A 16,558-nucleotide genomic window follows, 5' to 3' on the forward strand; every position below is an offset into this window, starting at 1 on the left:
ACATTGTTCCTTTGTCTATCAGTTCAATTTTTTTGACACATTGCAAAGAAAACTGCAGACATCAGTGAACTTCACGCCTAAAAGCTTTGTGATGTATGATTTGTTTACGGTTCTTATTTTTAAGGTAAAAGTCATACACTCAGTTCTTAAGTATACCATTTGATGAATTTTGACAAATGTAAACTTGTTTTCAATTTTGTTTCATTGACTTATTTGTCAGCATCATCTTTCTTGATTACTGTGGCTTTATAGTATGAAGTAGGACAATTAAGTTCGCAAACTTATCCTAGAAAACGTGCTACATACCTCACTGCTGAATATCACTATGGTCACCTTTGAAGTACTCCCCTTGGGAAGGTATGCACTGACACCAGTGCCTCGTCCACCCTTCAAAGCAATTTTGGAACTCTTTTTCTGGTATGGCCATCAGAGGTGTCATCATACTACCCTTGATGTCCTGAATGTCATCATGTCTTCCTTTCAATATTTCCTTTCTCTTTGGGTAAAGAAAGAAGTCACTGGGGGCCAGATCAGGTGAGTAGGGAAGGTGTTCCAATACAGTTATTTGTTTACTGGCTAAAAATTCCCTCACAGACAGTGCCAGGAGCCGTGAATTGTTGGCGAAAAGTTCAGGTCGTCTTTTTCACGTGGGCTATTCAGCACTTCCAAATAGTAAACTTGGTGAACTGTTTGTCCAGTTTGTACAAATTCATAATGAATAATCCCTCTGATATCAAACAAGATGAGCAACGTCATTGCAACAAGTTCGCGAACTTGATTGTCAAACCTTGTAGATCTTAAAGTCAGGTAGTGTAAGTCCTCAAACTTCGTCTTTCAGGCTTAATGTGGATATACTGTGACCTTTGTAGATCCATGTAAATTTAGAATCAACTTGTTAGTTTCTATCAAAAAGAAAGGAATGAGGTGGGAGGGAGGGAGAGAAAGAGAGAAAAAGGAAGAAAAGGAAAAAAGAAAAGCCTAGTGGGATTTTGAAAGGGATAAGGTTGAATGCTTACATAATTTGGGGGAAATGAATGTTTTAACAATACCAAGTCTTATAATTGATGAACATGGCATATCTCTTCTTATTTATATTTAAGACATCTCTTTTTTTCACTGAACTCTATTTTATCTGATTAATATAGACATTCCCACCTTCTTGTGCCATTGACATGATATGTTTTCCTATCCATTTCCTTTCAATATATCTGTAATTTTATAGTTGGGTCTTGCTTTTCCTTTCTTTCTATATGTATCTTTTAAATATAATATTTCCATGATATTTAATGTGTTTATTGACATGGTTGGATATAAGTCAGTTATTCTGCTTGTTCTCTCTATTTTTGTTTCTCTTTTTTTCCCCGTCTTCTTTTGAGTTAATTGTGTACTTGTTAAGAAATCTATTTTAATTTATCTACTGGTTTCTTAGTGATATCTCTTTGTATCATTTTTTTGTTGGTGGTTATGCTAAAGATTACAATATACATCCTTAAATTTTTAGTGTACTTGAAATTATTATTGTACTACTTTACTCACATAAAATATAAGACTTGTATTTGTATAGGTCCATCTACTTCACTCGTGCTCTTTGTGCTATGGTTGTCAAACATCTTACATCTACATACGTTATAAACATAATACTGGTTTTCACCTTAAATAATAAAATGTATTTCAATGAATCTAAGAGAAAAAATGGACTTTAACTTTTACCATTTCCACAGTTCTTCATTTCTTTTTGATGATCAGAGTTTTCTTCTGGTATCATTTTCCTTCTTTATTTTACTAAATTTTGTTTAGCATTTGTTATAGTAAAGGTTGGCTGGTGATGGTTCCTCTTAGTTTTTATATTTTTGGAAGTATCTCTATTTCTCCTTCATTCCTGGAAGATATTTTCACTGGGTATAGAATTCTGGAATGGTAGTTCTATTTTTAGTACTTTAATGATATAATTCCACTATTTTCTGGCATTAATTGTGTTTAATTATATGTCAGCAGATTTTGTATTACTGTTTCTGTATATGTAACATGTTATTTTATTCAAAATGCTTTCAGGATTGTATCTTTAAGTTTGGTTTTCAACAGTTTGACCATGGTATATAAATACACATTTTTCTTTGTATTTATCCTGCTTAGGGTCACTTGAATATGAGCTTCTTGAATACTGGTTTATGTCTTGAACCAATTTGTAGGAATTTTCAGCAGTTATTTCCTCAGATATTTTTTTCTGCTTCACTCTCTCTACCCTCCACTTCTGAGAGTACAAGTAAATATTTGTTAGTTACTTTGATACTGTTCCACAAGTGTCTGAGTTTCTGTTTAATTTCTCTTTCAATCTTTCCTTTCTGTTCTTCAGGTTAGATAAATTTTCTTCATCATTCTTTGTGTTCCAGACTCTTTCTTGTGTCAGCTCCAATCTACTATCCCATCCATCCAGTAATGTATTTTTGATATTTTATTCTGTAATTTTGTATTTTCCGTTTGAGTTCTTTTTATAGTTTCTGTTTATCTACTGTTATTTTTTATTAGTAATTTATTAAGAGTTTATTTTCTTTTATGTCCTTGAGTATAGTTATAATAGATGCTTTAAAAGCTTTGTATGATAAATTAAATATCTGGATTATTTTAGTCTCCAGTTAATGTAAGTCATTATTATGTTGTCATGTCATGTGTCTAGTAATTTTGAATTATATCTTGGGCATTGTGGGAAATACATTGTAGCTATTTCAGAATCTGTTATATTCCTATGAAGAGAGTTGGTGTGTGTATATGTGTGTTAGGCAGTCAGTTTACTTTTGTAAACTCAACTCTAAACTTCAAACTCAAATTCCTCTTCAGACACAGCAGCTAAAATCTCTCTTCATATAGCTTTAGCTGGGTTTCTTGGATTTGGTTCTAGACAGGAATAGTTTAGAGGTTAGTGAAAGATTTGGGTAATGTTTGTACACTGATTTTTGATTCTGTCCTTTTGGTATTTCCTTCCTTACTTTATAGGTCTTCAAGCCTCTGTAAGGTTGTGTGCCCCCTATACTGAATGGAGCCTGCCCTCTGGCTAAATCAGTAAAAACAGGAAATTCAACCCACTGCCGTTCCATTCTTCTTGTACATACCCCTTCCAGTTTCCACCTAATTTGTATCAGTCTTTGTTGCTTTCAGATACTTTTTAAAAATAATTTGTCTAAAGTTTATACTTTCATCTACAACTGTGTTTGTACAATACAAACCATTTGCCATTACAAATACTGGAATCCCTCCAAGAGATAATTTCATAAAGAATTTCAGTTATCGTACTCTCCAACTCATTCAGTAACTAAGACTGTGGTAACAAAATATTACCTAAAATAATTTCTTCAGTGGACTTGCTTTACAAAGTACGTAAAAAGAAGCTGTAGTTAATCTGGTAATTATGCATACATAAAATAATTCTTTATAAGTTTGGAAATTCTTGAATTTTTTTTTCTCTTAAATATTAAACATTTGTCTCCTAACCTTGTTTATAACTATTAAATTAGAGTTACTTTACAGCAGAGATTTCCAGAATAAAGTAACCAGTCCAGTCTATGTCTGAATTTTCCTAAATTCAAAATTAGTGGTTATCAGAATTAATATGTCCCACTTCAAATATATTCATTATTTCTCTATTTCCTCATCCACATCTTTCTACATTTACATAGTGTTGCTATATTTTGATTTTTACTCACTGGAAACTTCAGCTGTGGTGATAACATAAAATAATAAAGCCTCTATTATATATCAGCTTTGTGTACTAGAAGGCAAGAGATTTGATGTATGCCATGTTCTGATACTATCATTATATACTTGAGCATGTCTCGTATCTTCAGTCTGTCATCCATAAAATAGGGACAATTTGGGAAGATTTAGAATATATCATATCTTTTGTTCCTTCCAGATTTAATAATGTATGAATCCTTGAGTTCTGTAATTCTCTCTTGTCTTCTTTTTAAATACTTTTTCTAGTTTTAATTTCTTTAATTAAACAAAAGCTTTTCCTAATATAGAACTACAATTTTAACTATTAACATCTGAATTAAATTTTGAAATGAGAAAATTAACTATATTATGTACTGTAACCTTTGGCCAAAAAATGGCCCACCTTCATCTGCAAAGAAATCCTCTATAAGCACAAAGCTCTGGGAGAGCTATATATACAACAGTGGAGAGAAAGAAGACATTTGCCTGGTCAGTCAGATTATGTATCAACCTTCGTGGTCAGTGAGTGACAGAAGTATTAGTAATAGTAGTACTAACCTTTCATTTGCTGTAATCTGAGATATGTGTTACTCCTCTGTAAGACTTAGTGTTCCAAATGTAACAAAAGATCTAGTCCACCATAATGGATGTGGAGAAAAATAAGAGGCAACTATCTGAGATTCCGGGTCCTCCTTAAACATGGGATTACCCTGGAAAGGGGAAGGCTGAGCAAGGATAAGACACTTTTACCTTGCCTACAGCTTTTAAATTGGAAAGAAGAGAGTCAGGACAGGCACAGACACTTGTAAGAGGTCCATGGGGCAACAGAAGTTTCTGTATAGCTTCTGGTATCCCAGTGTAGAGTTCAAACTTCAAGAGATTTTATTCAGTGCAAGCCAGCAAGGATAAGCAGACTCAAATCCAGGAAATGTGTAGGACTTCAGCTTCCAATATCCAGCATCAATTTCTGAATGAAGAGACATAAGTAAAGATAAGATGGAGGGATACAAGAATGGAAAATGAATGCAGCTAAGAAGAAGAGGACCCAACATAGGCAGAACTTGACCAAGCAGCTTGTACTTGACTTAAGGAAATAAAGAGTTTAGTCCCCACAGAGATTTTGGTAAACACTCTAGAGACAACAGGTATTTTGTCAAATATGTGGGTTACATTTTTGAAAATGTAAAGAATATCCTAAAATGTGGGCATAATCAGAATGAGAAAGATGAATTGATAGATATATGTAATACTCTTCGTATGTGTTTACAGCAAATATATGATTTTTAATAGTAGGTAAAAAATATATAAATTTAATGCTAATTCTTCTAAAATAATTTAAAAGACTATTACAAACATGCTAAAGTCACTGCTAAATCAAAAATTCTGAACTTGGTATGAATTTCGGATTTGAACAGATTATAAGTACCTTGGTGAGGGACTGGATGTTGACAGAAATGTGAAGATATTTGTTGAGATGGAAACAATACTGACAACATGCTACTAGATTTAGCGGTTCCCTTCCAAAGAACTCAAAGGGCAAATGAAGAAAGTGTAGAAGTGCAGGTGTAACTTCATGCTAATGTTCGCAGTTGCTTAATTGTAGTAACAGGTAAACCTGAAATTGGCAAAATGGAAAATCTAATGACGTTTTTCACAAAATTAAATCTTTTTATTTTTATATAAGTTAACTTCACCTTTTTTGGCACAGATAGCATGATTCAACCACGCTGACTGAGTTGTCTTCATATTGCACAAATATTCACAGCAATCACAGGTAGTTTCTAATTTACACCTCCTACTCCAGTCCTCTCAAATCCTATTTGATGGTCATTACAAAGGCTCGGAGAGATTTTGAACAAAATGTTCTACACCAAAGTAGAGGAAGAGTAGATCACCACTGGCCATTTAGAAATGAAAACTAAATGCATTGTGCAGGGCGAAAGGAGATGCCATAGTGAGAGGCACAGGAAGGACTTCCCAAACCTCACTTCGCATGCAGAATATTGATCCCCTTGATGTCTCTCTTCTCATTTCCACTTGAGCTTCACTGGGACACTGACTGTAGATTCCAAATATAGCTAAATATTTGCATTTCATTTCTACAAATGGATAGAATGCCTCAACTTACTTCACAAGCCTTTGTTATACCTAGCAGGTTAATGAGTCTGTATTAGTTATATTTGCATTTTGGAGCCAAATGGACTCACAAGAAGTGTCTTTATCAGATACCTGATAATTACATTTATTCTAATATATTCCAGCTGAAACTAAGCATTTGGAATCAGAGTCGAGAAAGTACTCAATAAAAACCCTGTGCACTTTCATATCAGTGCCAAAGTGAAGGGTTAAAATAACTTAATCCGTGTTATTGTGGGCATAGCAGATATGTTATTTAGGCTATTGTTGGAAGGAAATTGAGAACGGTACCCTAGAATAAATTCCTATTTGGCTTATTTCAAATCTTGTTAAAATAATAAAAATAATCAAGCTCTGTTTTCTTTTATATTTTAAATCTTATTTCGGGTTCAGCATGGATAATTAGCAGATGCTCTCGTTTTGTAGGAATTTTTAAATTATTCTACTCATTTGTGATAGGAAAAGCATGCACAAGGTACAAAAAATGTATTTTAAAAGTACAGAAAGATATGCAGTGAAAAATGTCTCTTCAAACTCTTGTCTTCCAGTCACCCATTTATCCTCCAAGAGATAAGAATTGTTACAGACTTTGGTGACCCTTACAGAAATATCCTCTGTTTGAATGACTATGTAATGTTCAGCTCTTTTTTGTTCTTGAACGAGTGCCACCCAGTTGGACATCTTGCGTCTTTTCGCACAGTATATCTTAGAAACAGGATATATATGGAGCTCAGTAGGCGTATGTATGGAACTGCCTCATTATTTTCGGTGGTTGCTGTGGTTTCTGCTTCATTGAATGGATGTATCATAATTTATTTCAGTGTGCCCTCATTGATGAAGATTTAGTTTATCAATCCAAATAGCGCTGCAGTGAATCGCCTTATATGTATATTATTTTGTACCTGTGTAATATATCTGTAGGATAAATTTTTAGATATGAAATTACTGGGCCAAAAATTGTTGTGCTTTTACATTTTGATAAGATTTTGCCAAATTGCTATCCGTAGAGGTTGTATTAATTATACCCTTACAAAGAATTATGGTAATTATAGTAATTATCAGGAAAACAAATAATCTTCGTTATGTGACTATGAATGACTTCTAGACCGCACTTGTAGTTCCCCAAGGTACTATTTCTTTCTTAATTCTTTAATGTTAATGACCTGGTACCTGGTCTCTAACACAATGTGAAACAATTATAATTATTATCCCAATTTTACAGATGAGGAAACTGAAGTTCAGAGATATTACATAACTGGACAGAACTGGTAATGATACAGATCAAGGTAGTTGGGAAGTTAGAGCCTGCAACTGAACCATGATATAATGTGTGCATTTTAATTTTTTTAAAAATTACGTCACATACATTTCTTGAGTTGATATCCATACTCATTGTAAATAATCTTGCTTTATCATGTCTTTTTTACTTTAAAACTTGCCTTTTACAGATGAGGCAGATTAAAATAGAAAGTTTTTCTTTTCTTTTTGTCTTGAGGACACCTAGAAAATTAGCACCAAGTTGAAATGATCTCCTATGAAAGTCCCCAGTATTACAAATAAATATATCGCAATTTTTCATTTTAAAATCGATGACCCTCAAGTTATTTCAGAAATATGCCCGACAAGCTCCCAAAAAGCATTTATAATAATAAATGTTTTAAAAAAAATTTTAATAGCTTCCTGTGGTTCTTTCAGCAAGCCCCGTGACACTTCTCATCTGCATGCAAGTGGCTGTATTCTCTTGTACCTTGATGTGCAGCCTACGTGAAATATTGTGAGCATAAAAAAATGCATTTTGTAGGTCTGCTAGTAAGGGGTCATGGAAAAGTCATCTTTGATTTGTTAATGGAATTTTTCTTCAGATGTAGTATATGGCAGCAGTGATGTGCATCCTAAGGGAAAAAACCGTCCGTTTTATAAAAGTTTATTTTCATATTTTATACACTGTAGTTCTGTTGTGTGTTTTTGATTTAGTAACAATTTATGTGTTTTTCTGTCGCAGAGCACTGCGGCCTGTGGTGTTGAGGCTCACAGCAATGCCATCCAGCCCTGCCACATCAGAGAGGCCATTCGACGCTACGGCCACAAGATTGGCCCCCTTTCCCCGTTCACAGTACGTAATAACAGAGTTATAAAAAGTTATATTTATAATCTGAAAGAATTTTGATTTTCAAGTGGTCAAATGAAGAAGCAATGGAATTGTTGAAAGCAATTTGTGGTGACTGTAATTTTGTTGTATAAAAGTGGCATAATTCTCTTGGGAAATAAAAGTTAGTCATTTTTGTCTCTTTTTGGAAGGACAGTTTTTTGCTACAAAATATTATTTTCTTTCAATTACAAATTGTGCTTTTTTTGTTGGCGCTTATATTTTCTATTTTTCAAAGCTTAGGTTCATAAAACTTTTTTTGTCAAATTATGTGTATCCAAATATTGCTAGAAGCACTTTATATTTTAAAATTGGTTAGATTGGCAATACCACTTCTATCAGATGTCCTGCTCCTAAACATACTTTGAGTTGGAAGAAGAAGAAATGATTTCTTGACTGGCTTTGAAGTAGGCTGAAATGTAGACAGTCTTTCACATCTTCAAATGGTTTTAAAGCTTATAATCAGGGTTTGTTGTTGTTGTTGTTTTTAATGAAGAATTAAAGACTATATTTCAACAGCGGAACGAAAGTGTGTGTGTGTGTGTGTGTGTGTGTGTGTTCTAATTGAATGCTCATCTTGTGGCCCTTTTATAAAAAAAAAATCTTTATTCATGTTAATAGAACTTTCTCTAAGTTCTTCTCTGTTTATAAGGAATTGATTTTCAGAAAGTGAGGTTTGATTTATGAGTGACGAACAGTAGAATTCACCATTGGTTTTTTTTAAATATTTACCTCTACTTCAACACACTAAAGCAGAATATATATGTAACATTATACATACATAAGTAAGTATAACATAGTATGTGTTTTTTGCTAAGGGTGGATTTTACCGTTATCTGTTGACAGAAGCCATGATTTCTTCTAAATTAGGTCATCTCCTTTTTTTCTTTATCCTAGTTAAAGGGAATGCTTGCTTTCTATTCTGTTTTCATTAGTTATCATTAATTATACAGTCTCAATGTGACAGTAAGAATGTGTCAGAAGCTTTTTATATGGTCTCCAAAAGCTTTTTGTAATGGTGACAATTATTTTCACTTGTTTAATATTTAATATTTGTCTTACATATTTTGAGAACATGATTTTATTACTGCTGACTAAAGCAATATATCCTTTTTCATGAGTGTTTTTAGACTATTACACTTAAAAAGAAAGAATGACATCAAATACCTCTTGTTTTATTTTTTTCTACCTGATAAGTGAGACTATTTTAAGCAATAAGCCAAAATGAAGATGAGATTTAGAAAAAATATGAGATGATTGGAAGAATTTAAAAAACAGCTGAAATTGAAAAACCAACTTATAACAAAGGATTGAAACTATCAAATCCATAGATAACAGCCAAATAATGACTAATAGGTTGAGACAGTGAAATCAAGAGAGAGAAGAAAAAGGAGGCAGTCTTGATAATAATCTAGAAGTAATTAAAGGGTATCGAGGGGAAACGGGATTTTTGAGAAATAACCTTAAAATGGTAACTAAAAATAATGGATAAAATTACATAAAGGAAAGTGTATCTAATACAAGGGGAAAATCGCCTAATCATGAAGTCTGTGGTATTTTCTCTAAAAGGAAGTGGTGGCAGTAGTGGCTGCTTCATCCTTCAAGTTTTTCATTTTAAACAAAACTAGGCAGATCATTTGAGAACCATCTTGCATGATGACATTTATATGTGTATGTTTATTTGTGTGTGTGTGTGTGTGTGTGTAATCATTTCCCCATGTGTAACATGGTAATCTATTATTCATGTATTATTGCTTTCGTAATCTAAGATTGTAGTATATGGTTAGGAAACATTCTTGAAACTAAATTAAGATATAGTTTAAGCTAATTTTTATCAATAGTATACAACCAATATACTTTTCAAAACTATTGATGCAATTTTAAAATGCTTAATTTAAATAGATCTGGAAAACAGAACAAATAAGCCATGACCTAGTAGGTTCTCTTAGCCACTGCGAGAGCAGATGGACAAATCAACAGCAAATGGTACAGAGCTCCACCACAGAGGGGCCCCGCAGTTTCTACCACTCCTCAGAAAGGACCTACCTTGAAAGGTCTGTTCCAGTACCTGGAGCTAAAAGAATTCACCCAACCTACAGGGCTGAATATGCCTGTACCATTTTGTATCATGAGTAATATGGGGGACACCATTTCGTGGTGTATGTATATAATATATAAATCTCCCTGTTAAAGTTAAAAATTCTCTTTAAAGTGGAATGGATTTGCAGACTGAGTATGCTAACCCTGTGGCCACCCCACCCTGCTCTCATATAACCTTCTACTACTAAAAGGAGGTGTTCCTGGCATGGGAAAATGCTGATGTTCAGGTCTCCAATGCCCATTCCCTGAGATGATACTTTATGTGGCACTAGGGACACTTTGCTACCTAAGCTCTGAGTCGTAGATCCTAGCAGGAAAGGAGGCATGTGGGCATAGATTGAAACCTAAATTTTCATCCAGAAAGGCTAAGCTAACTTACCTCCAACGTAAAATTTCCTTTGTAAACGAAAATGCCCATAAGCAACTACTTTATATGTATGAAACACAGAGATCTTATCTTTGCAACATGTCATTCTGAATGTAGAGTGTTTGTCTGTTGTACATATAAATACGACATCTAATTTAGAGTACCTGTAACTTGATTCATACATAGCCAGTTTCCAATAATTTGAAATTAATTTGGAAAATTAACAACCAGTAGGTTACACAGAAACTTAATTCCAACATAAATCAATAAACCAATAAAAATCTGCTTTAAGTGAGGCATCATTCTATTTTCTACTATGTGTCTTCTGAAATGATTTTATACAAAATCACAACACGGTCAGTTTCAGGAATACAATTCATTATATAAAGAATTGTGAGTTCTTCTCTTTCTTTTGGGAATTAGTTGAAATGATAGAAGAAAGGAATGATTAAAGCCATGTTAGGTGGAGGAGAGGAAAGAGTACAAACTATGCTTTGCACTCAGTAGCCACGGGAGTAGAGAGGAAAAGGGGAAGATAGCATAAACATCAGCTGCCTGCCACTCAGGTGAGTGTTGTGGAGACATTTGTAAGCCGCCTATTCCCACTTCAGCAATTATAACAGTACAGGCATGCCTGCTTTTACTGCGCTTCGCTTCATTGCACTTCACAGATTTGTGATTTTTACAAATTAAAGGCAAAACCCTCCACCAGCAAAAATACTACAACTGGCTTTATTGTGATACTTGCTTTACTGCAGTGATCTGGAATTGACCCCGCATTAGCTCCAAGGTGTGCCTGTATGTCTTTGGCATATTGGTTTTCATTGGTAATTTTTTTCTTTTCTATGATTTCATTTATTTTCAATCTTACGCACAAGATCAGAGAACGTATCATATCTAGAAGACTTAAGTAATTTTTCTGAGGTTAACCTATTAATTAGATGAAATGATGGAACCAAGACTGAAAATTCAGGCCTTCTAACTCCCAGCTCCAAAATCTTTCTCCTAAAACACACGTTTGCAGCTGTCCACACCCCTAGAGGCCTGATCTTCTGTATACACATGCTAAAGGACTGTTCAACAGACTAATTTTACTTCTTGCTTGTTGATTTTTCCTAAATAATTCTGAAAATCACTTCAGAGTCTGTGATTTGTAGTCGTTTTTAGAGTGCTTATGTAACCTAGAATGCCCTAAGTGATTTTGACGCTTGTCATCTTATATTGTCTTTTTACTCATAGTAGTTGATATTATTGTGAGACCATACTGTGTGGCGATTAAGACTTGCTCCTAGAGCCAGATGGCCAGGGTTCAGACCCCAGCTCTGCCACCTACTAGCTAAGTAGCCTTAAGGAAGTTTTGTAACCTCTCTGTGGCTAGTTTCATCACCTGTAAAATGAATATAATAATAGAATGTGCGTCATGATGGAATTGAAGGAGTACTGTCAATTTGGTATGTGGTAAGCTCTTATAAATTATATTAATAATAGTGGAAGTACTAGTAGCTGCAGTAACTGTAATATATTTTCTAACGCACATCAGTAGAATGTGCGTTAAATAGAATGTGTGTTAATAAAATAGAAGCTGTCCCCCAACCACCAGCCAACAACACAGACACACAAACACACACACAACACACAGAGGCCTCACTTTGTAATCCCAGAAGAAACTAAAACCTGAATAATGTGATTTATTTTATAGACTAATAGTTTATACCATTAAAATTTAAATATAACTGAAAGATTATTGTTCCTGAGAATAAATACTCATTTTTACTTTTTTGCATAAGTAATGGTTGAAGAGCATTAATGGGTTTTATCACCATTATCACCTTAAAAAATAAGGTGTCAGTAACTGACTATGCATAGTTACCACTCGATTTTTGCCTACCAGCTAGCTTTTGTATACTAGCTCTTATGAAACAGAAATCTAAAGAACAAATGGCCTGCCCTCAAATTTATAAAACTTTATCAAATTCAGTTTTTATGAGTTTATATAATTGTGTAAGTTATTTTAAAAGTTTTCAGAGACTGATGAGAATATTAAAGTTAGGGATAAGTTTTTAAAAATAAATTATTACTAGCCTTTTTTCCCTCAGTCTTTAAAATGTCTTCATTTTGCTGTTTATGAAAATAGTATTAGCGTGTTAGAAAACTAAGACAATAAGGGAAAGTATAGGGAACAAACTGACATTAAGAAGTACATCAGGGCCCAAAACAAAGGTGTAGAAAAGCTTTAAGTGAATTGTCCTATCAGAAAATTACTTGAAATGTAATTGCTTGAAGAAGTATTTTCTTCTCACAGTTTAAAAATTCAAATGCTTTTGGTAATAGATCTTTTAAAAAGTATTTGTAGAGTTTACTTGTGCAAGTTGAGACGTAAAAAAACATTTTAAAATTTTGTGAATGAAGGGGACTTTTACAGTTACAGCATTTTGTTTTGTCTCTCAGAGAAAATATCCCAAAGACAAACCCAGCATACTGTTTGTCTATTATATAGAAGACTGTTAGACATATGTTTTATCTAGGGTCCTCGCTGTTTACAAGCAGTGGGTGGTGCCCATGGCTATCTGCTCCAAAGCTCAATTGGGAAGTGCTGCGAGTGGCTGATATAAAACCAGGTCTATAATTTTGAAAGCCAGAGAAAGAAAACTGTGATCACTGAGTGAGATGACATAATCCCGTGTGTAATGCCTAAATCTATTTTAGTTTTTCCTGAGTGACACTCACTGTAGAAGAATATGTGAACCCCCTAAGCTTGCATATCATCAGGTGCCTTTTATTGAACTGGAGTGAGTGAGACAATAAAATTGCTCGTTTAAGCAACCTCAATAATACCTTAAGTGCATTTCTAGAAGTGAGTTGCTTCAGTATCCACTAAGCTATCTTAAATTCTGAGACAGAATCAGTATTTTAAAGCAAGCTAAGACTTCAGAAAGCCAGTTAGTTTCTATCTCTGAGATGCTTTGTACTGTGCCCAAGGGCACCTTGACGGTGAATGTCAGAGGTGCCCTCCAGTCCAGCCTCCTGACTCTCACTCAGTTCATTTTTTTTTTTTTAATTCAAAAGGTTTTATGAGATACGGTCTAATGACAGTATGAAAAAAAAATCGAAGTCCACATGTTTTGGTTGACAAGGAAACAGTGATGTAGATGCTGCCCATTAACTCCTCCTAAGACGAGGAGGGCACTGTGTTCCCAGGGGGCCACAGCATTTGCATATAAAAATCTAAGGAGTTCTGAGTCCAAAGCACTGTGGTCAGCATGACGATCAATACCTGTTCACCTCTTCCACTGTGGCCATTTACTTTGATGTATATAAAACTATTAGGGGTGCTAGGGATGCGTTCATATCATTGGTTCTTCAAGAATGTTTGCAACACACAAATAAGGATCAAAATATGAAATTTCCTTTAAGAATGCCTCACATTCAATTTCTTTTCTCTTTTTTTAATTATTTTTTTCAGTTACAGTTCACATTCAGTATTATTTTATCTTAGTTTCAGATGTACACCACCTGGCACTTTACATGGTTGTTGCAACATTACTGACTATATTCTCTATTCTGTACTTTACATCCCCGTGACTATTTTGTAACTACTAATTTGCATTTCTTAGTCCCTTCACCTTTTTCACCCAACGACCCAACCCCCCTCCTCTGTGGCAACTATAAGTTTGTTCTCTGTATCTATGAGTCTGTTTCTGTTTTGTTTGTTTGCTTAGTTTGTTCTTTAGATTCCACATATAAGTGAGTTGATATGGTATTTGTCTTTCTCTGATTCATTTCACTTAGCATTATATTCTCTACGTCTATTCATGTTGTCGCAAATAGTAAGATTTCATTCTTTTTTATAACTGAGTAATTCTATATATGCACTACAATTTCTTTACCTAGTCATCTATCAATGGGCACTTGGGTTGCTTCCATATATTGACTATTGTAAATAGTACACCAATGAACATACATGTGCATATATCTTTTCAAATTTGTGTTTTGGATTTCTTCAGGTAAATACCCAGAAGTGGAATTACTGGGTCATAAGGTAGTTCTATTTTTAATTTTTTGAGGAACCTCCAAAACATTTTACATAGTTGCTTCACCAATTTGCAATCCCATCAACAGTGCATGAGAGTTTCTTTTCTCCACATCCTCACCAACACTTGTTTTTTGATTTATTGAGGACAGCCATTGTGACAGGTGTGAGGTGATATCTCATTGTGATTTTAATTTGCATTTCTGTGGTAATTAGTGATGTTGAGCATCTTTTGATATGTCTACTAGACATCTGTATGTTCTATTTGGAAAAATGTCTGTTCATGTCTTCTGCCCATTTTTTTAATTATATTGTTTCTGTGGGTTTTTTTGGTGTTGAGTTGTATGAGTTATTTATAAATTTTGGATATTAACCCTTTATCAGATGTAGCATTGACGAATATTTATGATTTCGGGTCTGACATTTAAGTCTTTAATCCATTTTGAGTTTACTTTTGCAAGTGGTGTAAGAAGGTGGTCCATTTTCATTTTTTTCTATGTATCTGTCCAGTTTTCCCAACACCATTTATTGAATACAGTGTCTTTACCCTACTGTATGTTCTTGCCTCCTTTGTCATAGATTAAATGACCATATAGGTATGGAATTTTATTCTGTTCCATTAATCTGTTTTGTGAGCAAAAATTACAGTGAATGTTTAAATTTAAAAACATTATTACAGTAAAAGACGTTACCATTAATCCCCCTCAAAATACTCCCCCTTGCTTCGAACACACTCATCCCATCATTCTTGCCACTTTCTGAAGCAGTTCTGGAAGTCCTCTTTTGTAAGTGTCTTTAGTTGCACCATCATGGCTGCCTCGATGTCCTGAATCATTTTGACTTTGGGGAAGAGCTAGACGTTTCACGATGCTGGATCCAGTGAATAAGGTGGATGAGGACACACCGTAATGTTTTTATTTGACAGAAATTGCCATACTGGAAGCAATTGTGACACGGAGCATTGTCATGGTGGAGGATGATTTGCCTCACACTTTAAAACGCACCTTCTCTCAACCGTAACTCACACCCAACTGATTGCACTGACCAAGTTGAAGCTTGTCACACACTGTTACTAAGGTTGGATGCACTGCTTCCCGTATTGAAGATCCCTGCCTTTCCATTGGATGGCACCCGACAGCAACATTCACCGTATTTTGTGATCACAATGCAAAGGCTCCATGTCACACATCGCTTCTGGTATACGGCAATTTTTGTTCAATAAAAACATTACAGTGTGTCTTCATCCACCTTATTCACCGGATCTGGCACCATGCAACTTCTGGTTCTTCCCCAAAGTCAAAATGATTCAGGACATAGAGGCAGCCACGACAGTGCAACTAAGACACTCACAAAAGGGGACTTCCAGAACTGCTTCAGAAAGTATCAAGAAGGATGGTATAAGTGGATTCAAAGCGAGGGGTAGTATATTGAGCGGGATTAATGGCAATGTGTCTTTTACTGTAATAATTTTTTTTTCATTTAAACATTCACTGCATTGTTTGATCACACCTTGTATGTGTCTATTTTTATGCCAATATCATGCTATTTTGATTACTATGGCCAAGTAGTATAGTTTGATACCAGGTAATGTGATACTTCCAATTTTGTTCTTCTTTCTCAAGATTGCTGTGGTTATTTGGGGTCTTTTGAGGTTCCATATAAGTTTTGAGATTGTTTGTCCTAGTTTTGTGAAAAATGCCATTAGTATTTTGATAGGTATTGCATTGAATCTATAGAAGCTTTGAATAGTATGGACATTTTAACAATGTTAATTTTTCCTATCCGTGAGCTTCGTATGTGCTTCCATTTATTTGTATCTTCCTCAGTTTATTTCTTCAGTGTCTTATAGGACAGGTCTTTTACCTAATTGGTTAAATTTATCCCTAAGTATTTTTTTGGAGGGGGTTGTTTATTTATTTTGTTTGTTTGTTTGTTTCTGCAATTGTAAATGGAATTGTCTTCTTAACTAATGTCTCTGACAGTTCATTATTGGTATATAAAAATGCAACCGATTTCTGAATATTAATTTTGTATCCTGCTACTTTACTGAATTCATTTATCAGTTCCAATA

The 16,558-nt window shown here is 34.3% G+C and overlaps 1 protein-coding gene across 12 annotated transcripts in view; it reads left to right on the top strand.

The window, feature by feature from the left end:
* Positions 1–16,558, top strand: part of SUPT3H (SPT3 homolog, SAGA and STAGA complex component) — a 469,983-nt gene that overhangs the window by 366,243 nt on the left and 87,182 nt on the right. For all 12 annotated transcript variants that reach the window (XM_081036769.1, XM_081036765.1, XM_081036768.1 and 9 more), the window contains one exon: positions 7,847–7,957. In XM_081036769.1, the coding sequence (XP_080892895.1) occupies positions 7,847–7,957 (111 nt within the window). The remainder of the gene's footprint in view (positions 1–7,846; positions 7,958–16,558) is intronic.

The sequence above is a fragment of the Rhinolophus hipposideros genome, assembly GCF_964194185.1.
Source record: "Rhinolophus hipposideros genome assembly, chromosome: 3".
Classification (NCBI taxonomy): Eukaryota; Metazoa; Chordata; class Mammalia; order Chiroptera; family Rhinolophidae; genus Rhinolophus; species Rhinolophus hipposideros.